Raw genomic sequence first — 24,081 nt, 5'->3', positions numbered from 1 at the left:
GCAGTACACATAACAGCTACAGAATAGATGTGAGCAGTTGTGGCCTTTCTTCATCTGGTCCTGGTGCTACCTCACTAATGAAGGAAATGGCAACCAAATACGACAAAACAATAGTGTGTATACAAAGGCATGTGATACTTTTGCAGCAACCCATGGGTTATTGGTATAAACATTAAGTGGGATTTCAAATGAAAGCAGGAACCATCAAATCATCAGCTGACAGTAATAGCAGTAAACCACACATCATGATTTGGAGATACTCACAAATGAAGGGTTAAACCTTCAAACAAAGATTCGACAACAAAATACTCACTAATAATTTCACAAGCAATCTGAGCTCCTGTCCAGATGATGTGGCTAGTCTCACGACGAATCTTGAGCTTTCCAGTTTCAGGTCGATGTTGGTAAGAGAAGCGACGCACAGCCTTGCCTGACTCCAGCTGCTGTGCTACCAACTCTGTCTCCTTGAGCAAACTAGGCTGGCAGTGTATCATCTTGCTGGACAAGTCTGCCCACGTCACCAAATCCGTGCTAAGGTTGGGATCAATTAAGGAGTTACGTAAAACTCACTCCTGGTATAAACATATCATACTAACCAATTCAATTCCTTTAAAAAAATACTGTACTGATGACTAGAATTGATGAAAATCAAAAAGGCTTTCTAGAAATATACCAAACAAAAGGTACAAAACCCAGAAAATACTGGTAAAAGTTACCTTTGAACAGCATCATTGATTTGATTTATATACAATTTTTTGGTTTTCGTATGGCTACAAAACCATAATAAATAAAGAACATGGTATTCACATTTTAATAATCACTCTACTTTTCATCAAAACTGCAGCAACAAGTCTTACGATATATGAAAATAATTTGAGACACCAAGTACATGCTTAGTCTTGACTTTGTTATGAATCAAGACCGAAATTCTCCATAAACAATGCTTCAACTTTCTGCATCCTGGTGCAAAAAGCTAATCGACTGTACCCGCACAATGACTTGCTGACAGCTTGAATGCTCGATCTGGAATCTTTCTGCCTCACCAACACATGGGCTACCGGCATTTTGTCCACAAACATGCAATCTCTCCTTGTCATATGTAACACTTGATAATACTTAACTCAGCTCGTAAGTAACACTTGACAATATTTAGCTCATTCTTCGTAGCTCTAGATTTTCCTGCAGTGAGCACTATGTGCTAGCCCTGCCTTTTGGCAAAATGGAAGGAGCAATATAGATAAGTAGTAGGTATGAACATTTAGGCAGAATCATTGAGTAAAATCATTAGGTAGCAACATTAGACAGGAACATTAGGTAGAAATATTAGGTAGAAACAGTAGGCAAAAGAAGTCAGCAGGAACTTTAGGTAGGAGTCACAGCAAACAGTGCGCTAAAGTTGCCCTCTGCCGGTGGCCTGTTAAGAGAGGCATTAATGGCTAAGAAGCTGCACTGGCGTTCACTAGTCATTGAGATTCTACTGTTGTGGCCATCACCAAGAGGGAGTTCCAGATGGGAACAGGCATCAGAGATATTGATGAATAATAAGGCTGAAGTACTACTGGTGCCAAAGAGGACAACGTTTAGTCAGTACTACACAAGCCAATGTGAAAAGGGAGCACTGTATGCCACAACTCACCCGTATTTAACATCAACCACAAACCACTCAAGACAATAAGCACAGCCAAGACAATGCAAGACTGCTCATGTACTACCTGGGTTACCTGGTGTCTCCCATCGAGTATCAATGGCAAGTTTTGCTTGGCAGGTGAGGCTTAGGGAGAGGATGGTGAGCTCAAGTAAGTACCTGAAGTTCCTATTATGCGATTTTGCCATGACACTTACCGCACCATGTCTTGCTGTAGTTGATGTTAGGGTTGAAGACAAGGTGAGGTTTGGCTGAAGTGAGCTTCGATTACTCGTTTTAAACATTAGCCTTTAAACATTAGCCTGTCTGATAATTACTCCTCACTGAAAACTGCCCTCGTGGCTCCCATGGCACTTCGGCCACTGTTGCCTGGAGATTGTATTACATTTTCCTTCCATAATTGTACTACCACAAAACATTATGAATATAATATTCCAGTCCAAATTCCCGAGCTCCTAAACTCAAAAATTACCTCTCTCAAATATGAGAAGCGTGGGTGAGTGGAAAATATGTATGTAGAGGTGAGGTGATGTGGGCAAGAGCCTCACCCCGGGCTGGCCTCCTCACGACTCCTCTCTCATATCCGCCTCACCACACCACCTCACTATTACGTCAGCAGGAGGGAGGAAGGAAGCCAGGGACAATGACTGTATTTTGGTGCAGTGAGTCAGGCAACACCCCACAGATGACACAACTAACACAAACTCCATGTAAACAGATAAACCAATTCCTTGCAGTACGTACCACGGGTTCCTGATTGGCTGTCGGCCGTTCGCTGATTGGCTCCTGTCATCACACACACAACCTCAGGATTCAAGAAAAGGATGATTGGTCGGCTAAATGTAGTCCTAGCCAATAGTCGAGAATACACAAACATTATAAACGTGTTGACAAACAGTGGTGGGTTGGGTTGGTAGGTAGTCATCACCTCAGTATGGTCTCTTGATCCTGCCAGTGTACTTCTTCCATGACTGTTGTACACATGTCTGTCATTATAATGTCCCTCTCACACAACCATCTGCCTTTGCTCTATTGTGTTCCACTCTATGTTTCACAGTCCAGGTATATTCCTGATATGGCCCTTATTTTGCCAACAGATTTCTTTATAGACATTGGTACAGCTGGCGGATGACATAGAATTAAGTGTGCCAGCTAACAAACAGACACTTCTGACATCATTTACATTTTTCTCTTATACTGAACCACCTGGCCCAACTTGTATCTTGTGAAGATGCTAAGGGCTGGTATCTCCAAGGGGTAGTAGAGGAAGCACTGTTCAGACAAAAAGGTGTCATTCATAAAAAAAAAAAAAGGTGAATTCTATAGGCAGAATTACATGTGGCTAGGTATGGGGTCCACTTCTATAGGGCAGGTCTGTGACAGGGTCAGTAAGAGGGTTGTAACCAGGGTTAGTCATTCTTGAAACAGCTAGCAATAGTGGTATGTGATATGGAATATAGTTCGTTTAGCTCCTTTTGTTATAGGAGTAGATGTATGAATGTAGAAAGAGGAGCTGGAGCTGTTAGGGAATATGGGAGGGTAGGTCAATTTCCAAATTGGAGGTGGAAAGATGGAGGAGGGTGAAAGGCGTGCAAGGAATAGAGTGAATTGGAACGATGTGGGATACCAGGGTCGACATACTGTCAATGGATTGAACCAGGGAATGTGAAGCGTCTAGGGTAAACCATGGAAAGTTCTGTGGGGCCTGGATGTGGAAAGGGAGCTGTGGTTTCGGTGCATTATTACATGGCAGCTAGAGACTGTGTGTGAGTGAGTGTGGCCTTTGTTGTCTTTTCCTAGCGCTACCTCGCACACATTTGGGGGGAGGGGGTTTTTATTTCATGTGTGATGGGATGGCAATGGGAATGAATGGAGGCGGACAGTATGAATTGTGTACATGCGTATATATGTATATGTCTGTGTGTGTATATATATGTATACATTGAGATGTATAGGTATGTATATTTGCGTGTGTGGACGTGCATGTATATGCATGTGTATGTGGGTGGGTTGGGCCATTCTTTCGTCTGTTTCCTTGTGCTACCTCGCTAATGTGGGAGCCAGCGACAAAGCAAAATGAATAAATAATAAATATATATGTATATATATATATATATATATATATATATATCCCTGGGGATAGGGGATTAAGAATACTTCCCACGTATTCCGTGCGTGTCGTAGAAGGCGACTTAAAGGGGAGGGAGCGGGGGGCTGGAAATCCTCCCCTCTCGTTTTTTTTTTTTTCCAAAAGAAGGAACAGAGGGGGCCAGGTGAGGATATTCCAAAAAAGGCCCAGTCCTCTGTTCTTAGCGCTACCTTGTTTAGAAATTTAGATACAAGGGGGGGGGTTAGCAGGCCCCAGCTCCCACCCTCTTTAGTCACCTTCTGTGACATGCGGGAATACGTGGGAAATATTCTTTCTCCCCAGTCCCTATGTACATATATGTGTATATGAATGGACAGGCCGTTCTTCTTCGTTTGATTCCTATATAGTAAGGGATATGTGATTATGTGAAATGATATCATATGGTCTGTGTTTGTAGATAAGTAATTAAGTAAGCTTTCAATCTGGAGTTTTTGTATATGATGTTGCATTCTACAGGTAGAATGGATGGCTCAACCATGCAGAATTTGTGAAAATGGACTGAGATGGGATGCTCATAGTGTTGGCAGAGGTATTTGAGAAGATGTTGGTGCTTTGGCTGCTGCTGATGATGTAGAGAGAAGATACCTGTGCCATTTGTGCTGCTGGTGAAGTAAGAAAAAAGAGAGTACCATTGATGCTGTGAGTGACATGAGACAATATAAATGCAAGTGGTGAACTTTGTACAGTATCAGTGCCAAAAGTGCCACAAATGATATGAGAAGATTTTAGTGGCATATGTACTTATCAGTGTCACCATTCTTCTCCCATACCTCACTGTCATCTTCCTCAGGTGTAGCACTGTTATATTCAGAAGTCTTATCATTGTGTATTATGCTCAAGGGTAGTATCATAAAGCTCAAAGGTAACATAGGAGAATACACCAGTGTTGATGTGCTGCTGTTAAGGAGAGAAAAGATTTAAGTACTGTGGAAACTTCAAGATATGGTGGGCTTATTAAGATGTAAGTTGGTATGCTTTTTTGTAGCTAGATATAATCAGGATTGATATTTTTTCAGCAAAATACTGAAGTAGTGCCTTTTTTCCTACTTGTTCACAGTTCCCTGTATTAGTGAGATAATGCTAGAAACAGAGAACAGCCTCATTTGTTCACATCCACTATTTTGCTTAACTGTACCTTCAGACATACTCATCTTTGCCTTCACAGACACTGACCTCTCCTTCTGCACACCTTGATGCACCTATGAGTTTGTCACCTCTCCCACCCTGTGGTTCACTTCAAGTTTCATAGTTCCATAGTCTCAATCTTTTGTCCTCTGCTAGATGTACGTAAATGATTTGCTTGATGGACTGGAATCATATCTAAAAGACATTTGCAGATGATGCCAATGTCATGAGAGAACTAAAGAAAGATGATAATTGCACCAGCCTACAGGGGGGCCTGGACCGACTAAAATTGGTCAGATCAATGGATGAGATTCAGTCCAAGTAAGTATGTAGTGATGAGGAGGGAACATAGTGAAAGAAGACTTTGATGTGATTATTACCTCTCAGGAAATAGATTACTAGAATCTGCCTATGAAAAAGATGGGGTAATCATTGTGCATCATACATTAGGAGAATTGTGAAAGTGGCAGACTTTCTTCTAGTAAATATAAGAATTGTATTCAGATATATGGACAAGGACATGTTCATAAAATCATTCACTACATATATCAGACCAAATCTGGATTATGCCTCTCAAGGCTGGTCATTGCACTAATTAAGAACAAAGATCTGATTGAGAGTATACAAGGAAGAGCAACTAAGGTGGTATCTGAATTAAGGGAATTGAGCTTCAGTGAGAGGCTGAGGGCTACAAAAGTCCACCATTAACAGAGAAGAGAGGATGAACCCAATAATGGTAATCAGGTTCCTCAGTTAGCTGGATACTACTGATATGAGCAGTTCTTCAAGAGATGCAACATTAAAGTAGCCAGTGGCTTTAACAAAAAGCTGGGCAAAAAGATAGAAAGGGCAATAAGAAGTACTAGTTTGAAGTTAACCAGTGAGGTAGTGAATGCTGGCAGTTCACAAAGGTTTAAAATACTATTTGATGGCATAGAAAGTTCAGGAGATGGGAGCCTGTGAGTGTAGAACTCTCTCCCTGTACTATATATTTAAGTGATTTATTTCTGGAATTTTTGTGGCTGTTTCTCCGTAATAAAATTTCTGTATACATTTTATTTCCCCATTTTCAGTGGTGCATATCCCTGTACAGTATTCTGTTCGTTTTTCAGCAGTTTTCACCGTGTGGCTCTTCACTCATGGAACATATGGGACTGAACAGATAGGTAAGGCATGAATGCTACAATATAGATTGGAATGAAATAAAAGACAGAAATGTTTATAAAGTAAGATGGGCAGCTTTAGAGACAATGCTATGATGAATCCAGGAAATAGGAATAGCCTTGTTTTACTCATATTCTGAAATGGATATAAAGTATGGTGTTAATGTTTTTAGCGTTGTTAATTTTTACCCATATATAATGAGAAAACTTCGGATTATAGTCATTTATTAATGTTGAAAAAGTTGCTCTGTCATGTAGATTTTATATGTTCTTCCACTGCCATCCATCTTTTATCTTCAAGAAAAAAGATCAAATTGCTGCTCTTTTCTTTGCAAACTGTTATAATCTTAATGTTTTCAACCTCATACTTGCTATTACTTTGATTATCCCACTCCACAAGGGAAGAAGCAATGCAATTCCAAATCATTACCAACCAATAACACTGACATCATGCATATTTAAATTGCAGGCCTAGAATGTAACCTGAGTGACTTCTTCAAGTCAGTCACCTTACATAATCCAGTGCAGTGTTTGTGTTAGAACATGAAGATTATGTTTCTCAGAGTTACTTGATCATTGCAATAATATTGTATAGATGCTGGATATCAAACAGTTGCTTTTATATATATAGACTTTTCAAAAGCCTCAGATGAATGAGGTCATGGTGTCATTGCTCTCAAAATTTATTATAAGGCAATAACTGGAAAAGTTGGGAGGTGAATATGTAATGTCTCATCTAACATATCTAACACATGTGACCATTTTCATATCCCCTAAGGAAAGAGATTAGCTTCCATAAGGAATTGTACTTGTCTTCCTCCTCTTTTCATACTTATTTCTAACATTAACACAAATACTAGCAACAGTTTCATGTAATTTCTTATATGTTTATTCTCATTGGTATATGTTTGTTTCTGAAGTTATAGATTTCACACTCATGTATTTTGTTGTTCCAAAAGGATTCCCATTGTGTCACTAACATCTCAAAGATTATTTCTTCCTATTTTTACTGTTTTCCATCATAACTGAAATTGTTGAATTTTCATCCATGGTGGCATGCATTTTACTGTAATGGTTTAATATCCATATGTATTTGTACCTATATTAGGCTTTGATCAGAATGTAATGTATTTGGGATAGTTATATCACAGACCAAATCTGTTTTACTTGTGGAGGACAGATCTAGTGTATTTTATCTGGTTGATTCTGCTGTTTACTTGCTAAGGGAGAACTTGTCACAGTCCAAGTAGTTTATGTCTTTGGGCCACTTTTTCTTTTTTTGTAGGAGTGCATCTCCAATTTTTTCATGGGAGTCTTTTGGATGATGGGTTTCTCTTACTAGAAGTTTCACCTTCTGGCCAATTTTATAAAGGAGTATATCCATCCTGTTCAGCCAGGAATACCTGTATTTTAGCTGTGGCTTTTGTATTTACAGTTCTGACTTTGCTCATTCATTACTCTAATTACTCTAGAAGCTTATTTTTTGCCAGATACAGTTGAGTGTTGGTAGATCAAGAGAACTGTAAAGTTAATGAAAGAATGTTACAGGGTATTTCTTATCAAGGCTTGAGTAATATCTAACTTACTTTTGCATATGATTCATATACCTTGCTGTGGAATCCATCAGTTAGTAAGTAAAAATCTCTGTGGTATTGTTTCACAGCAGACAGCTTTGTTTTTGTGATTTTGAACCAAGAGATTGCTTCACATTATGATGCTGCAAGACAGTTGGCTTCCCATATCATCTCTGATGCTAAACACCTTGGCCTGGTATGTATGACTCATAATTTTTGAGGACCTGGAGCTTTATTGATTTAGATCATAGTTTAGTGTTACTGGACTCCACCTACTTTAGATTATAACATTAATGAAAAGTCACCTTTGGTAAGGCAATATCTTTGTCAGTTGATGAAACAAAGTACAATCTTATGAAAAAACTCTTTTCATAGGAGTCCTTCTGTCCCTGCTACTGAGTGTAGTGCAATCTTGAAGCTGCAGGAGTGTCTGGATCATTAAGAATTGGGTCCTGGGGTTATATGGTAATGATAATGATGATAGTTTAGGGTTGATAGAGGTGCTTTAAGGAAGATAAAATGAATGTATAGTACAGGAGGAGATTTATTAGAAGCAGTGAGGAGCTTTTATCATGAGAGTAAAGCAAGTGTGTGTGTGGGTAGAGAGCAGGGTGAGTGGTTCCAGTTGAAGGTGGGTCTATGTTAAGAGTGTGTGATGCCATCATGGCTGTTTGATCTGTCCATGGATGGGGAGGTGAGGGAGATAAATGCAATGGTCTTGGAGAGAAGAGCTGTTATATGCAGTCTGTTGGGGTTGGGGTGCCTGAAAATTAGTCAGTTAGTGTTTACTGATGACCTGGAATTGATGGGAGATTCAAGTGAGAAACTGGTGTCTGAGTATGGGAGAGTATGTGAAAGGAGAAAGTTGAGAGCAGGTGTGAATAACAGCAAGGCTGTTTGGTTTAGCAGTGAAAAAGGAAGCAGTTATTCAGAGTGCGAGTTTGAATGGAGAGAACTTGGATGAAGTAAAGTATTTTGAATGCATTAAGAGAATATACAGCAGTGAATGTAACCATAGGAGCTGAATTGAGCCATAGGGTGGGTAAGGGGGCAAAGGTCTTGAGTGCACTGAAGAATGCGTGGAAAGAGAGACAGCTAACTTGTCCCTCAATCCTGCTGAACCTAATAATCTTGCTTTTATTCACATTTAATCTCAACTTTCTCCTTTCACTCACTCTTCCAAACTCAGTCACCAACTTCTGCAGTTCTCATTCAAATCAGCTACCAGTGTTGTATCATCGGAGAACGTCTGACTCACTACTGAGGCTTTCTCATCCTCAACAGACTGCAAACTCACCCCTCTCTCCAAAACTCTTGTATTTACCTCCCTCACCACCTCATCCATAATCAAATTAGACAACCATGATAACATCACACACCCTTGCCACACACGACTTTTGCTGGGAACCAATCACTCTCCTCCTGTATTTACCTTCCTCACCACCCCATCCATAAACAGAGTAAACACCCATGGTAACATCACACACCCTTGCCACACACCGACCTTTGCTGGGAATCAATTACTTTCCTCTCTTCCTACTCATACACATGCCTTACACCCTTGGTAAAAACTTCTCTGCTTCTAGCAGCTTACCTCCCACACCATATATTCGTAAGACCTTCCACAAAGCATCTTTATCAACCATATCATATGTCTTCTCCAGATCCATAAATACCTCATCCAAATCCATCTGTTTTTGTAAGTATTTTTCACACACATTCTTTAAAGAAGACACCTGATCCACACACCCTCTACCACTTCTGAAACCACACTGCTCCTTCCCCAATCTGATGCTCTGTACATGCCTTCACCCTCCCAATCATTACCCTCCATATGATATTTCAGGTATACTCAACAGACTTATACCTCTGTATGTAGTTTGAACTCCCAACTTTATCCCCTTTGCCTTTATACAATGGTACTATACATGCATTCCAAATCTTAAGATGAAGTTAGAGGAGTATTGATAAAGATATTTAAAATGAGGCTAGAGTATTGATGAGGGATAAGGATATTTAAGATGAAGAAGCAAAAGGAGTATTGGTAAAGGAAAAGGATATTTAAGATGAAGAAGCAAGAGGAGTATTGATGAAGGATAAGGATATTAAAGATGAAGCTAGAGGAGTATTGATGAGGGATAAGGACATTTAAGATGAAAAAGCTAGAGGAGTATTGGTGAGGGATAAGGATATTTAAGATGAAGAAACTAGAGGATCTTTGTGAGGGATAAGGATATTTAAGATGAAGAAACTAGAGGAATATTGTGAGGGATAAGGATATTTAAGATGAAGAAGCTAGAGGAGTATTGAGTAGAGATAAGGATATTTACGATGAAGAAGCAAGAAAGAATGTTGGTAAGGGATAAGGGTATTTAAGATGAAGAAGCAAGAGGAATATTGTGAAGGATAAGGATATATATGATGAAGAACCTAGAGGAATATTAGTGATGGATAAGGATATTTGAGATGAAGAAGCAAGAGGTATATTGGTGAGGAATTTTAACAATTGGATGCAAAGGAAGCATTTTGTGTATGGAGTTAGTGTGTAAGCAGATGATGATCTCATTTGGAAAGCCAAATTAGTTTGTAAAGTATGAAAGCAAAAAGCCCTGCTATGATTGTAGAAATGCACTTTTCACTTAAACACATTGCATAGGTTTAGAACTTTAGGATGATTATAAGTGATGAAGCAGAGTCTGTGTGTATCTGATCTACCCCATTACATTGGGAGTAGAGTAACAGTAATAGGTAGATAGATATGTAGTCTGATACACAGATATTGATATAGACAGAAGAGACAGGATTTGGGATCAGTATCAAAATGTTACAGAGTGTGTTTGCATGTTTCAGCCATGTGAGGTCCATGTGGCATCAGAGGATTGGCCTACTTCTGCTGCATGGACATACTTTCCTCTGCTGGAAAGGTTAGTTATGCTGTGCTTCAGCCATGATTATGGAAGCACAACCTCTTCATACAATATATCATCTTTTTCAAACCTTCCATATCCTCATTCCATACATCAACAAGCTTTGAAATCCCTACATCTTTACAATGAATATTAAGTGCAAAAGGGAACTCCATTATCAAGCCCTATGATGAAGGAAAATCCCTTAAAGGTACCAGACACAGGAGACAGGTGGATGTTTGTAAGCAACTTATTTTTATCAATTTGTCTTCATATATTATTCAGGAATGAGGTACATTTTGTTTTTGTTTTTGTTGGGAGTGGGGTGATTTGTAAGTACAGTACTGGTTGCTAAAGTGTGAAGCAGGGGTAAGCTTTTTTCTATTTGTGGGTTGGATGATAATTATGAAGTGGTCTGGATAGGAAGGTTTTAGTGGTGTTGCAAAGAATTGAGTGCCAAGCATGATGAAGTGGGATTATTTCAGGAAGTATTTGTTTCATTGTGCAGGAGATAAGTATTTGTGGTTGCTGCACAGCCAGTGATTGTTCTGAGTAAACCTTACTTTGTGTATTATTTAGGGTCTGATGTATTTTATTGTATCCAGTACTGCGTTAAGTGTAGGACCAGTGGTATGTTCAAATAAGCCAGCAGACAGAGTTTATATTAATTTGTATGATTCTTTTTAAGAGAGAAAAGACTCTTTTTAACTAGGATAGATAGAAGAAAGTTTTCTGGAAGAATTAGATAATCATGAAAGGACAATAAGATTGTATCACTGAGAATATTTTAGAATGTGAGATGTGAACTAGGTTTTTGGTGTATATTTTGCATGGGCCACTGCATTACATAACAAGAAAAGCCTTATCAGACTGATTAATTTGTATTTTGATAAGTCATTTTGATTATAGGAATGTTATGGTGCTGGACATTACATGTGATGGGAATGTTTTTATCCTGGATATTGCTTAAGGTAGGAATGTTTTGATTCTGACCATTAGAATGTCATGTTCACATAGGTATGTTCATAGCTAAGCAACCCTACTATGAATTTCTCTGAACAGTTTGAGCCAACAACATGGGAGCAACAGCTCATGGATAGTGCTGCTGGAGGAGTGGACCCTGGTCAGACTAGAGAAACTTGTGGATATTCTTCATGATTATAATTCCACCCAGGTCTGTGTGTGTCATGATATGTTAGAAGTTTCTGTAAATTTTGTATTTTCAAGATTTTAGTGATGATTTGGTTTCTTGTTAATCAGGAGTTGATTCCTTTTACAAAAAAGATTCATCTCACCTCTGCATATTTGAATTCCTTTACCATTACACAACTTTATGCCTTACGTTACCTCTTTCATCTCTTCCTGGCACAATCTCACTGGGGAGGGGGTATGCCATTTCATGTGTGGCAGGATGGCAATGGGAATGGATGAAGGCAGCAAGTATGAATATGTACATGTGTTTATAGGTATATGTCTGTGTATGTATATTGTTGAATATTTTTTTATTTACTTATTATACTTTGTCGCTGTCTCCCACGTTAGCGAGGTAGCGCAAGGAAATAGACAAAAGAATGGCCCAACCCACCCACATACACATGTATATACATACACGTCCACACACGTACATATACATACCTATAGATCTCAACATATACATATATACACACACACAGACATATACATATATACACATTTACATAATTCATACTGTCTGCCCTTATTTATTCCTGTCACCACCCCACCTCGCATGAAATGAAAAACCGCCTCCCCCCCCGCATGTGCGCGAGGTAGCACTAGGAAAAGACAACAAAGGCCACATTCGTTCACACTCAGTCTTTAGCTGTCATGTATAATGTTGAAATGTATATGTATGTATGTATCTTTCTCCCCTATCCCTAGGGATAGGGGAGAAAGAATACTTCCCACCTATTCCCTGCATGTCATAGAAGGCAACTAAAAGGGGAGGGAGCAGGGGGCTGGAAGTCCTCCACTCTCGTTTTTAATTTTCCAAAAGAAGGAGCAGAGAAGGGATCAAGTGAGGATATTCCTACATAGGCTTAGTCCTCTGTTCTTAACACTACCTGGCTAATGCAGGAAATGGTGAATAGTGTGAAAATGAATATATTCTTTGATACTTGATTGCCATTTCCAACATTATTGAGGTAGCACCAGAGACAGATTAGAAAAGTTGCAGTCACTCACATCCATTCTCTAGCTGCCATGTGTAATGTACTGAAACCACAACTCCCTGTCCACATTCAGGCCCCACAGATCTTTCCATGGTTTACTCCATACATTTTGCATGCCCTGTTTCTGTTCATTGACAGCACATCAACCTCTGTTGCCACATCACTTCAATTCACTCTATCCTGTGCATGCTTTTCACCCACCTGCATATTCTGTTTCTGATAGCTCAAAATCTTTTTTTTCCCATCTGTCCATCTATAATTTAGTCTCCCTTTTTTCCTGGTTCCCTCCACTTCTGATCCATATATCCTCTTTGTCAGCCTTTCCTCTCAGTCTCTCTCTTTGTCCAAAACCATTTCAGGACATGCTTTTTAGCTTTCTCAACCACACTCTTTATTGTCACATATCTCTTTCACCCTTTCATTACTTAATCAAACCACCTCACAGCACATATTGTCTTAAAGATTTCATTTCCAACACACCCATCTCCTCTGTACAGTCTTATCTTTAGCCCATGCCTTACATCCATATAATGATATTGGGAGTGCTATACCTTCAAACATACCCGTTTTTGCCACCCCAGATAATGATCTTTCTTTCCACACATTCTTTAGTGTTTCCATAACCTTTGGTCCCTCCCCTTCTCTATGACTTGCTTTCACTTCCATGATTCCATTGCTGCCATGTCCTCTCCTAGGTATCTAAAACACTTAACTTCCTCCAGTTTTTCTCCATTCAAACTCACACCCCAACTAACCTGTCTCTCAACTCTGCTGCTAAACCAAATAACTTGAGTTTATACACATTTACTCTCAACTTCCTCCTTTCACATTCCTTTCCAAACTCAGTCACCAACTTTTGCAGTTTCACACTTGAATCTGTATCATCAGCAAACAAGAAATGACTCACTGCCCAGGCCTTATCATCCCTTACAGACTGCTTACTTGCTCCTCCCTTCAAGACTCTCACATTTACCTCCGTGGCCACTCCTTCCAAAAACAAGTGAAACAACCATGATGACATTACATACTCCTGCCACAGACCAACCTTCACTTTGAATCATTCACTCTCTTTTCCTAATCGTACACATGCCATACACCCTTGATAAAAACTTCTCTGCTTCTAGTACCTTTCCTCCCACACAGTATATTTTTGAGAACTTCCACAAGGCATCTTTACCTAACATATTATATGCTTTCTCCTGATCCATATGATGGCGTATGTAACACCAGTCCACAAAATAGGATGCAAGAAGATATCTAAATGGTACAGACCTATTAACTTGACTTTACTTTTAATAAGTCTTTAAAAGAGTGATAAAAACACAAATTAGAACTTTCGATCAGAAGCAGTAACAGAACAAAAGCCAACATGGATTTGTACAAGGAAAAAGTATGCAAACCCATTTATTAGCTTTTTACTCTGACAAACGTGAAAGTTTAATGTAAAGAAAGAGAATGTACATGTTTTTCTTCTAGGTACAAAAAGAGCCCTCAGCAAGAATTGATATGAACCCTGTGACACAATACAAAAGATGAAGTAATTACATCTTTGTAATTACCTATTTGAACTGTACGGGAAGGGTATTTTATGCTTTTGGAGCCTCATCTCTAGAACATTCTCTCTTAATAGACATCTTTTTAGAATTTGTGTATGCTGTCTGCATTTACCACAATATTCTTTTCAAAGTTTATTTGTTTCTCCTTTCTTATCCTGGTATAGTTACTCCTTGCTCTCTTTTACCTTGCAAGTGCTGGAGGGCATGGCACTTCTTGACAGTCCTTTGCCTTGTGACTTCTTTTTTTGAACTATTCATTCCTTTTTCTTGCCACTCCTTGTATATTTAATGTTAAAGATTGGTGAAGATGTATGGTGATATAGACACATGATAGGCGATGGTTTAAGTAAAAGTATATGGTGATGGCTTAGTAAAGATATTTGGTGAAGTGGTAACAAAGGAGGTAATGGGTTGGCAAAGATTTATAGTGGTATGATGGAAGATGTACAATAAAAGGTTGGCTGAAAAAGATAGACATGTGCAGTGTTTACAATACATAGAGCTAGAGGTGTTTCAGATGATGATGCTGAGGGAATGATTGCTTGCTTGCAGTGGAAAGATTTAGTTTGTACATGTGGATATGTGAATCAGAAAGTTAGTCTTACATAAGGACTCAGTTTAGTCTGCAGATTGAAAAATTAAGTTATGATTTTAACTTGCAAGTTCTTTTTCACTTAAGCACTCTGGACATAAGCTCATTGCATGTGTGAGAAACTTACAGATTGTATGTACTATACCCACCTCATGTAAGTGGAAATACTGTAAGAAATAGTTGATACTGAATGTCAATAGTTATTTTATTTGTTATTGTCATGATATTTCACAGTTTCTATTCGCTGGGCGTGGTGTGAAGGACAGAGAAGAGACCATAATCCACCATTTTGCCCGGGTGGACCAGGATCATCCCTTCCTCTTCCCTGATAGCAGAGCAGGCTTTGTCCTGTCTACGACCTTGCTCATCAGGTAGCTCTCTGTCTCTCAAACTACCATATAGTGGATATGTTGGTCTGATTTTATATCAAGTAAGGACATATTTCTTTGTAGTCTAGATAGCTTTACTCTTTTATATTATTCATCTGTATCCTCAGAGCAATTTCATACATTGATAGGAATGTGACTATAGTTGGGCATTTGCAGTGGTTGGTACTGTGTTTAGAAATAGGTGTAGAAACAGTTATTTTCATACAGTCACTGATGATGTTACTTCTTCAGATGCTCTTACATTTGTTTGGCTGTCATACATTCTGTAATTTCACTTTGTACTGCAAAGATGAAAGAAGGAACAGAGAAGGGGACAAGTGAGGATTTTCCCTCTAAGGCTCAGTCCTCTGTTCTTAATGCTACCTTGCTAACGTGGGAAATGGCGAATATGTATAAGAATATATGTATCTATATGCTCATAGTTTAATTTTTTCATGTATCTGCAATTATGTATCAAGTAAGAAAGGAAATTAAGCATATAAACACATTTCTAAACTTAAATACAGAATGACATCTGAAACATTTTATTGCCACCCACTTACCCTAGTACTGGATATGATTTAAGTGTGTCTCTAACTTATAGAGAAATGTTAATGAATTATCTGTAGGTGTCAAGGATTCAAACCTAGTCCTACCACATGGTAGGCTGATATTCAAACCACTGGACCATGAGGCAATAAAAGCTTTCCATCTTAGACCAACCAATAGTCCATGAGATCCCCCATCACATGTGACCTGAAGAGTATGGAAAATGCACAGCCCACAGGTCATAGCTAGCATCAGTTCAATCCTTCAACACTATGGTAAATTTTATACAACTTTAACATGTAATGGACATATGGAATACATGATAATGATTTACTTATGGGCATCAAGGATTTGAACCCAGTCCTGCCACATGGTAAGCATCCTAAATATGGAAAGAGACATCTTGAATAAGGAAATTATCCTTGGTTTACTTGATGAGGGAGTGCTTGTGGTATGAGAATGAAGCTAACTGCTAATTTGCATTATAGATCTGATTCTAAGTTAGGTACATATACGAACAGTAGTTTGTAATCAGCTGGAGTAAGCCACCTCAAATATTTGGTGGCTCGATTATGGAGTTTGTTATTTGTGGAGTTAAGTATGATCATAGGGTTAGAGTAGAATCGTTTCAAAAACAGAAAAAAAAAATCCAGTATGTAAATAGGTAGATTAGATGTTTCATGACATATCCTCAGAATGTAAAAGTGCATAGATGATCATTGGCCTAAGTGTGTGAAAATGCAGCCTGTTACAGCCTTGTTTTAATGCGGTGCATGTATTGTCAGTGTGATGAAAAAGATAACTGATTCAGTACCTCTAACCCTGTGCTTTTTTTCTCTTTTGTAACTCAGACTAGCTCAGCTATGGACAAACTCATCCACCTGGCAGAGTACAGATTTCACAATTGATGCTGAGTATGAGTTTGCAAGCTTTGTGAAATCAGCTGGGGTTGAACTGATTCATCATGAAGGTTTCTGCATCAACAACAAGCCAGAATGTAGTGTGGTATTCCATCCAGCCAGGAATTGTGTAAGTCAGTTTCATATCATTTAACAGTTTAACTAATTCGTATTCTTCAAGGATAGGGTTCTGTATCATACTAATGGGCTAGAAGGATTTTTAAGATTTGGTCTTGTGGTGTTGAATTGAGAGAATTGGTTTACTTTGGTAAATGGTTATGTGAACACTGAGTACTGCATATTTCAAGATGTTTTGCACAGTCCTTGCTTTATATTCATCACTTTTCATGAGATACGCTTGGAACTAATCTTCATTTTCATGTTACAGGATGGTGTAATAAGGAAAGACGATATCCATGTAGCAGTGAAAAGTTGTGTACGGTATCATGCAGAGCGTTTGCCCGTCATCAAAGCTACATGGCTTAAGGATGCCACCAATTTTGCAATTTACAGTGATACTGAAGGTTTGTTACAGCAACAACTGTTAGTCTGAATCATTGTCTTTTAAAGATGGAACTGTAGTCTGATGGACACACATTATTATCATGTAGATAATACTGTAGTGTGATGGTTACAAATTATTGCTCAAACATTCTTGTGATAATCTTTCAGGTTTTCATGCTCAAAGGAAAGAGAACTAGAACAGAATTTGCCTGGGATTATTGCAGGAAAATGATTAATTCTTAGGCATTTACATGTGCAGGATGAAACATCATTTTCCCACTCTGTCACCATTTACAGATGCAACAAATAGTAATTACAAGGACAAGACTAGAAAAACAGGCATCAGGAGAGTGTCCTGCAGGCTCTAGGTTGTTGTCCTGCAGGCTCCAAGGTAGTGTCCTGCAGGCTCCAGGGTAGTGTCCTACAGGCTCCAGGGTGGTATCCTGCAGGCTCCGGGTTGGTGTCTTGCAGGCTCCAGGTTGGTGTCTTGCAGGCTCTAGGTTGGTGTCCTGGAGACTTCAGGTTGTCCTGCAAGCATTTTCATTGTTAGATTTCCCATCCTTCCACTCCCACACTTTCAGGTCACCTTTTTCTAACCAGCGGTAACCATTGTTGGGTTGACATCTGTACTCCAAAAATAATGAGGTGCATATCAGTGACATCATTACTGGGGGGAGGTTGTTGATGGGTCAGAGGGCATATCTGGGCTTAGCCATGCCATTACTGATGTAGTAGATGATTAATAAGGGGTGAAGAATGTATTCCTTACCAGTAGATGTTTAAGAGCTTTCTAACCCCCAGAGAGCAATCTCACATGGCTCATGGTACATTAACCTGGAGAGAAATCCAAAAGTTACATTTTGAGTAACTTGAGTATATGTCATTTTCAGATCCATTCTTTGGCACTTTGTCATTAGGGATCCCCAACACTGAACATGGCCACTGTGGTAAGACCATGGCCATCATTCGTCGAGCAGCACAGCTTGTCTCTATCCATTGGTTGGCCATAGTGGATGATGACACTCTTATCAGGTCAGGCTTATGTTTTCTTCCTCTATCTGTAGTATATGTTGTGCTTGATCACACAAGTATGTCTTTGCTCTTGGGATTGTTTATGTAGGCCTTCCCTAGCATTTCTACTGAATTTTTTTTACTGTACATTTTATGTCTCAAGATAAGATGCTTAAGGACTGGTAGAAAGCCTGTATGGCGTCACTAAAAAAAGGGAAGGGGAACAAAAATGACTGTTTGAATTATAGAGGTATAAGTTAGTTGAGTCTGGTAAATTGTGTGGAAGAGTGATGATTGAGAGTGGTGGCATGCAAAGAGCATCAGGCTGGGGGAAGAACAATGCGGCTTGGAGACTAGTAGAGAATGTTTGTATCTTAGAATGACATTTTATCTCCTCTTGCAGTGTTCCTCGTCTCCGTACATTGCTGTCTTGCTATGATTCTCGAGACCTCATTGCCCTTGGTGAAAAATATGGATTTGCAGCAACAGCCTCATATGGATATGACTACATTACAGGTGGAGGAGGCATGGTCTTCAGTAAGGCTTTGGTAAGTCTGACAAATGCAGTTGCTTCATTAATCACAGTTGAACTTTCATAAGATTTACACTGCTGATCACTATCAGCCAGGCCTATGAAATGCTTATCTAAATTAAGGAGCAAGTTTTGCTCTTATTTACATTTACTCTCGACTTTCTCCTGTCACACACTTTCTCAAACTGAGTCACCAGCTTCTGCAGCTTCTCACTCAAATCAGCCACCAGAGCTGTATCATCAGTGAACAACAACTGACTGAGGGACTGGAAAGTGCTCACCTCCCAGTCCCTCTCATCCCCAGCAGACTGCATACTCAACTCCCAAACTACCCCATCCATAAACAACTTAAACAACCATGGGGACATTACACACCCCTGCTGCAGACCGTCTTTCACTGGGAACCAGTCATTCTCCTCTCTTCCTACTCATATACATGCCTTACATCTTTGGTAAAAACTTTTCACTGCATCTAGCAGCTTACCTCCCTCACCATATACACCTAAGACCTTCCACAAAGCATCTCTGTCAACCCTATCATATGCCTTCTCCAGATCCATAAATGCTACATACAAATCCATCTGTTTTCCAAAGTATTCTTCACATATTCTTCAAAGCAAACACCTGATCCACACATTCTCTACCATTTCTGAAACCACACTGCTCCTCCCCAACCTTGTACCATCTTTGTTACCTTCCTCTCTTAGCTCTTTGTGCTTCTTTAAGTGCAGTGAAGTGACCAAACTTGAGAAGCATATTCAAGTTTTTGCCTTATGTAGGATATGAACAGCTTGCTATTTCCTTTGTGTGTGTGTAAGCAGTAGTGGAGATGACCCTGAGAAAACTCAGATTACTCTTTTGATATTTTAACTTGGTACAAACCTCTGTTTTAGGTGGAGCAACTAGCAGTTCCTGGTGTGTGTGAGTGTCCCAGCAATGACACTCCAGATGATATGTTTCTTGGGATGTGTCTCAAGCGGCTCATGGTTCCCATAATTCACTCCTCAGCTTTCCATCAGGTAAGCTCCTACATTAGTCTTATCAGTGTTTCTTACCCCATGTTTAGATGAATTTGTTCAATAATTATATTTTCTTCCTCAGTACTTATCACTAGCAGAATTGATATTAATTTGCATGTATTTGATTAGGCTCGACCTATGGATTATCCTGAAGAACTGCTACAGGGGGAGTCCCTTATATCCTTTCATAAGTACTGGATGGTGGAGCCACAACACGTGTTTAGCCATTGGCTTGACCATCCTTCTACCAGCGAACATTTTCCAGCAAGTGTCCATACTGAACTGTAGGACTTATGAATGTTGTACACACGAGGGGATCGCTCGCTACCTGGCCTGCTGGAGTCTACATTGACCATAGATAAGTAACTTCTCTCCTGGAGTATTCTAGATTAGCTCATAGTACCATGTTTCCATTAGTGAACCAACAATGCTGATGCTGATTGTACATAAAGATTTGGCAGTTAAGAAAAATGACTTTGAAGTTTATAACACTCATACTTCATGAAGTAAAGAATAACCATTGAAAAATATGTCAAGAAAGTTGCTGCCTTTGTAATTTGAGAGCAAACCAATAAAATGTGAATCAGCTTTAAAGATTTATTTTATTTTTATAGTTTGCAGGTGACATTGGTTATTGAGAAACTTTCCTTGTACTTCAGTTATCCTTATTCCACTTGAAGTGTACAAGTGGTACGGTATTCTCCTTTCCCATCACTAAATAGGTGAACTAGGGCATGTGAAACATCTGGAGTAAACCCTGGAAAGGTCTGTGGGGCCTGGATGTGGATAGGGAACTGTGGTTTCGGTGCATTACACATGACAGCTAGAGACTGAGTGTGAACAAATGTGGCCTTTTTTGTCTGTTTTCCTGGAGCTACCTCACTGAAGCACGGGGGTAGCGATGCTGTTTTCTGTGGTGTGGGGTAGCACTGGATGAAGGCAGGAAAGTATGAATATGTACATGTGTATACATGTATATGTCTATGTGTATGTGCGTGTATGGGTCTTTATGTATATGTGTATGTGCGTGTGTGGGTGTCTATGTATATACGTGTATGTGTATGTATATACACGTGAATGTTAGGATATCAGAGGCACAAGTAGTTAAAAGCAAAACCTTTTAGTTTCATTTTATTTTTCAGTGGAAATTCAAAACAAACCTTATATACATAAATATCTAAAGTCTGTATAAACTTTTAATCAAAACAGGTATTTACAGATAAATCTGATTATATACAAATGCCTATCAACATATATACATTTACTACTGTGCCATGTAGATATAATTTCACAAACTATGCTACATATATATCATTCATAATATAGTAACAAACAATTATGAGCACCAACAAGTAAAAATGACAGAGCAGACTATCAACATAAACTTGTTACATATCAAAATCCTCAGTATCAATAGTGACCATTTCCACATAAGAACTCTTACTTATCTGTTAATTATTACAACACTTTTCAAAATTCCTGTTACAGTTTTGTTTCTGTTATAACATAAGCTAGTGGCAGTGGCACTTCAGATATCATGCCAAGGGGCAGAGTTCTCTGATGCCCAAGTAAGACTGCTTTGTGTACAGTTATGACAAAAGTCTTGAGGGTCCATAGAAGAGCTCAAGGTTCTCATATTCAAATCATGATTGTACTGGTACCTCTGTGGATCTTGAGCCTATGATTCATATGTGAACCTGGGGAACCTAGGTGTCTCGCTCTGGTGAGGGTGGGGTTGATGGCTATGGACTTACTAGTGCTACCTCATGCAACCCAAAAGCACCCAAAGTGCCATGAAGCTCCTGTGCAAGACATGCCCCTGAGTGTCCTTAGTATTAGGTAAGTGGGCCAAACGTTTGTTAACGGGTTTTTGTTGCTTGTATGCCATCAGAACCTGGTGGGTTTATCATAACTGTATGATCCTCTGACCTAGAGATAGTTTCTGTCATCTTTCAATTATTTATTCCAATATTTTGCCAACTGCACCCTGGTTTTAATGCATTCTGGGTAGCTTCAGATAGTTGCATTCAGTTGGGCCAGTTTATATATTTGATTTACAGAAACCATGTAATGTTGCAGCCATCCCAAGTCGATCTTTTTCACATGCTAAGGCCCATAGTGAAGTCTAATTTACATATTCTGCAATGCCAAAGTGAATAAATATTAAGAATAAATGCTGCAGTGAAATTCAGAAGTATACATTTTTCTAATTGTAAAGTGACTATATATTCATATACAAGATCAAAATAAGAATAAGCAACTTGAAATCAAACTTACTTATGGATTTTTCAATAATGATTATCCATCATGATTAGTAAAATCTGTATTGTGTAATAATAGGTTTGATAAATGCAAATTTGATCTGCACACCAATCTGTAGCAACACATACCCCTGTATATCAAGGACCATGGTACATGTATTTTAATGCTATTCTTCATTTTTACTCTCTTTAGTTCATATTTCTAGCTTTAATTACAGTAATACATTTTTCAATTTGATAATACAAACCTGTTATGATGGAAAATTGATTATCCACCATGATCAAGGATTAACAAGAGGTATTACCTGGAGGGGGGGGAAATGTTGCCTGCTCTGTACTTGTTATGACCAAGTGATAACTGAGGTAAAAATGGCTTCCATAGTGAGGTCTTGTGTTGATCCTGTGCTTCACAAGAGAGAGAAAGAAGTCACCGTGTGTATAACATGCAACTTCAGTCTCACTGTTACTGTGTACTTGTTATGTGTCACAAAAAAAGTATACATGCCAGACCAGTAGCTAGTGTGCATTACAAACTGCATTATGTTGCATGCCACTACAGTGTATATTACAAACTAATCATTCTCAAGAGCTCATTTCCATCAGAAGCCATCATATATTACATGAATACACATCTTGAAATCATCTAACAAGTTAATGTATATCACACATGAGGATACAGCAGAAGCCAAATATGTTACAAAGCTAGTGTGTCCCATACAATAATGTACTATATCATGAGGCCAGTGAACATGATAGCCAATATAAAAGTGTGGGCGACATCATACTTTAAGTAAGAGACAGGTCACCCTGGAGAGTGTTTGAAGCAGGCAGGACATGAACTTGCTGAGCTTTACTGAAATTGTAAACCTGTCCTGGAGTGAAGGGTTGCAGGCGTGGCACAGATGAGGCACTTCCAATGTAATCCATTTTCCTTCCTCCATCTGTTGCATAGGTAAAACGAATTTATTAAGCTTGCTGCACTAATTACTATACTCCTAAACTATCAATCTATATCTCTGACATCTGTTTCCAACTGTAACTCCCTCAAGAGGGTGGTCACAGCAATTGAGTCTCCATAACTAGTGAACTCCAGAGCTGCTTCTTAGCCTTTAGTGCCTCACCCCTAACAGGCCATTGGTAAAGGGCAACTCTAGCTCAACCCATACCATTTCCTCATCCGAATCCTTACCTGATGTTTCTGCTTATTCTTCTCTGACCTAAAAATTTTTGATTCTCCATAAAGTTTGCCAATACTATCTCATCATCTCTTATTTGTCCTCTTTTTAAAGCCCTTGCACCTTTTTGATCTCCAGTCACTTCCTCTTTTACCAAGTGGAAAAAAAGAAAATCATCTCCCCATTCTCAGTTCTTTTTGAGAACTATCATATATGCCATATACACCATCATCTGCTTGGCAGTGTACCATGCCACCATAAAAACATTTATATAACCTTCGCTGTATTTTAATAGATGAAAAAATTCCCTTATTTCTCCCTCGAGATGGACTTTCTGGCTCAAAACTGCCTGGCCATTTATTGAATGTGTTGCCAAGGGAAACACAAGCTTATCACGCTTATTTTCTAAACATCATTGACATACATATAACTTACTTGTAAGTGTTGTATGCTTGCTTATCACACTCACCAAAACTAAACATTAACATACACATAACTTCTAGGTGCATCTGCTTGCTTATCACATTTGCTTTCTAAAATCATACATACACATAACTCTTGGTGTCATATGCTTGCTTATCACATTTGCTTTCTAAGCTTATTTATTCAAATATATATATATATATATATATATATATATATATATATATATATTTTTTTTTTTCATACTATTCGCTATTTCCCGCGATAGCGAGGTAGCGTTAAGAACAGAGGACTGGGCCTTTGAGGGAATATCCTCACCTGGACCTCTTCTCTGTTCCTTCTTTTGGAAAAAAAAAAAAACGAGAGGGGAGGATTTCCAGCCCCCCGCTCCCTTCCCTTTTAGTCGCCTTCTACGACACGCAGGGAATACGTGGGAAGTAT

The 24,081-nt window shown here is 38.9% G+C and overlaps 3 protein-coding genes across 14 annotated transcripts in view; 1 reads left to right on the top strand and 2 right to left on the bottom strand.

The window, feature by feature from the left end:
* The window catches only part of sl (small wing phospholipase C gamma 1), a 103,192-nt gene extending 100,708 nt beyond the window's left edge, over positions 1-2,484 (bottom strand). Inside the window, exons 1-2 of one of the 5 annotated variants that reach the window (XM_071680376.1) lie at positions 2,390-2,484; positions 314-531 (exon numbers count right to left, since the gene is read on the bottom strand). In XM_071680376.1, coding sequence (XP_071536477.1) covers positions 314-494 — 181 coding nt within the window. In that variant the 5' untranslated portion in view covers positions 495-531; positions 2,390-2,484. Of the gene's footprint in view, positions 1-313; positions 532-1,842; positions 2,058-2,117 lie in introns of those variants that run through there. The other 4 variants (XM_071680375.1, XM_071680374.1, XM_071680373.1 and 1 more) reach the window with 4 other exon arrangements.
* Positions 2,424-20,375, top strand: LOC139758712 (beta-1,3-glucosyltransferase). Of its 5 annotated transcripts, none has more exons than XM_071680387.1 (13): positions 2,424-2,562; positions 4,255-4,755; positions 6,035-6,085; positions 7,749-7,852; positions 10,507-10,580; positions 11,625-11,736; positions 15,134-15,270; positions 16,668-16,845; positions 17,104-17,239; positions 18,110-18,251; positions 18,634-18,778; positions 19,656-19,781; positions 19,911-20,375. In XM_071680387.1, exons 2-13 carry the CDS (start codon positions 4,737-4,739, stop codon positions 20,067-20,069), a joined length of 1,383 nt encoding a protein of 460 aa, XP_071536488.1. In that variant the 5' UTR covers positions 2,424-2,562; positions 4,255-4,736; the 3' UTR covers positions 20,070-20,375. The 5 variants fall into 5 exon arrangements, with proteins under 5 accessions (XP_071536488.1, XP_071536485.1, XP_071536486.1 ...); XM_071680384.1 differs by having other exon boundaries at positions 7,746-7,852; XM_071680385.1 differs by having other exon boundaries at positions 6,032-6,085.
* A 523-nt stretch (positions 20,376-20,898) lies between these two features.
* SIDL (SIDL trafficking protein particle complex subunit 10) overlaps positions 20,899-24,081 on the bottom strand; it is a 40,072-nt gene continuing 36,889 nt past the window's right edge. For 2 of the 4 annotated variants that reach the window (XM_071680379.1, XM_071680381.1), the window contains exons 23-24: positions 22,828-22,983; positions 20,899-21,920 (exon numbers count right to left, since the gene is read on the bottom strand). In XM_071680379.1, coding sequence (XP_071536480.1) covers positions 22,829-22,983 — 155 coding nt within the window. In that variant the 3' untranslated portion in view covers positions 20,899-21,920; position 22,828. Of the gene's footprint in view, positions 22,984-24,081 lie in introns of all 4 variants that reach the window. The other 2 variants (XM_071680378.1, XM_071680380.1) reach the window with 1 other exon arrangement.

This window comes from Panulirus ornatus, chromosome 31, assembly GCF_036320965.1.
Source record: "Panulirus ornatus isolate Po-2019 chromosome 31, ASM3632096v1, whole genome shotgun sequence".
NCBI lineage: Eukaryota > Metazoa > Arthropoda > Malacostraca > Decapoda > Palinuridae > Panulirus > Panulirus ornatus.
This window is presented reverse-complemented; position numbering and strand designations above follow the sequence as displayed.

Excerpts from the sequence above, each read along its gene's own strand:
- LOC139758712 (XM_071680383.1), top strand. Across the intron at positions 7,853-10,506 it reads ATGCTAAACACCTTGGCCTG|CCATGTGAGGTCCATGTGGC; the intron begins GTATGTATGACT and ends TGCATGTTTCAG. Across the intron at positions 15,271-16,667 it reads TCTACGACCTTGCTCATCAG|ACTAGCTCAGCTATGGACAA; the intron begins GTAGCTCTCTGT and ends TTTGTAACTCAG.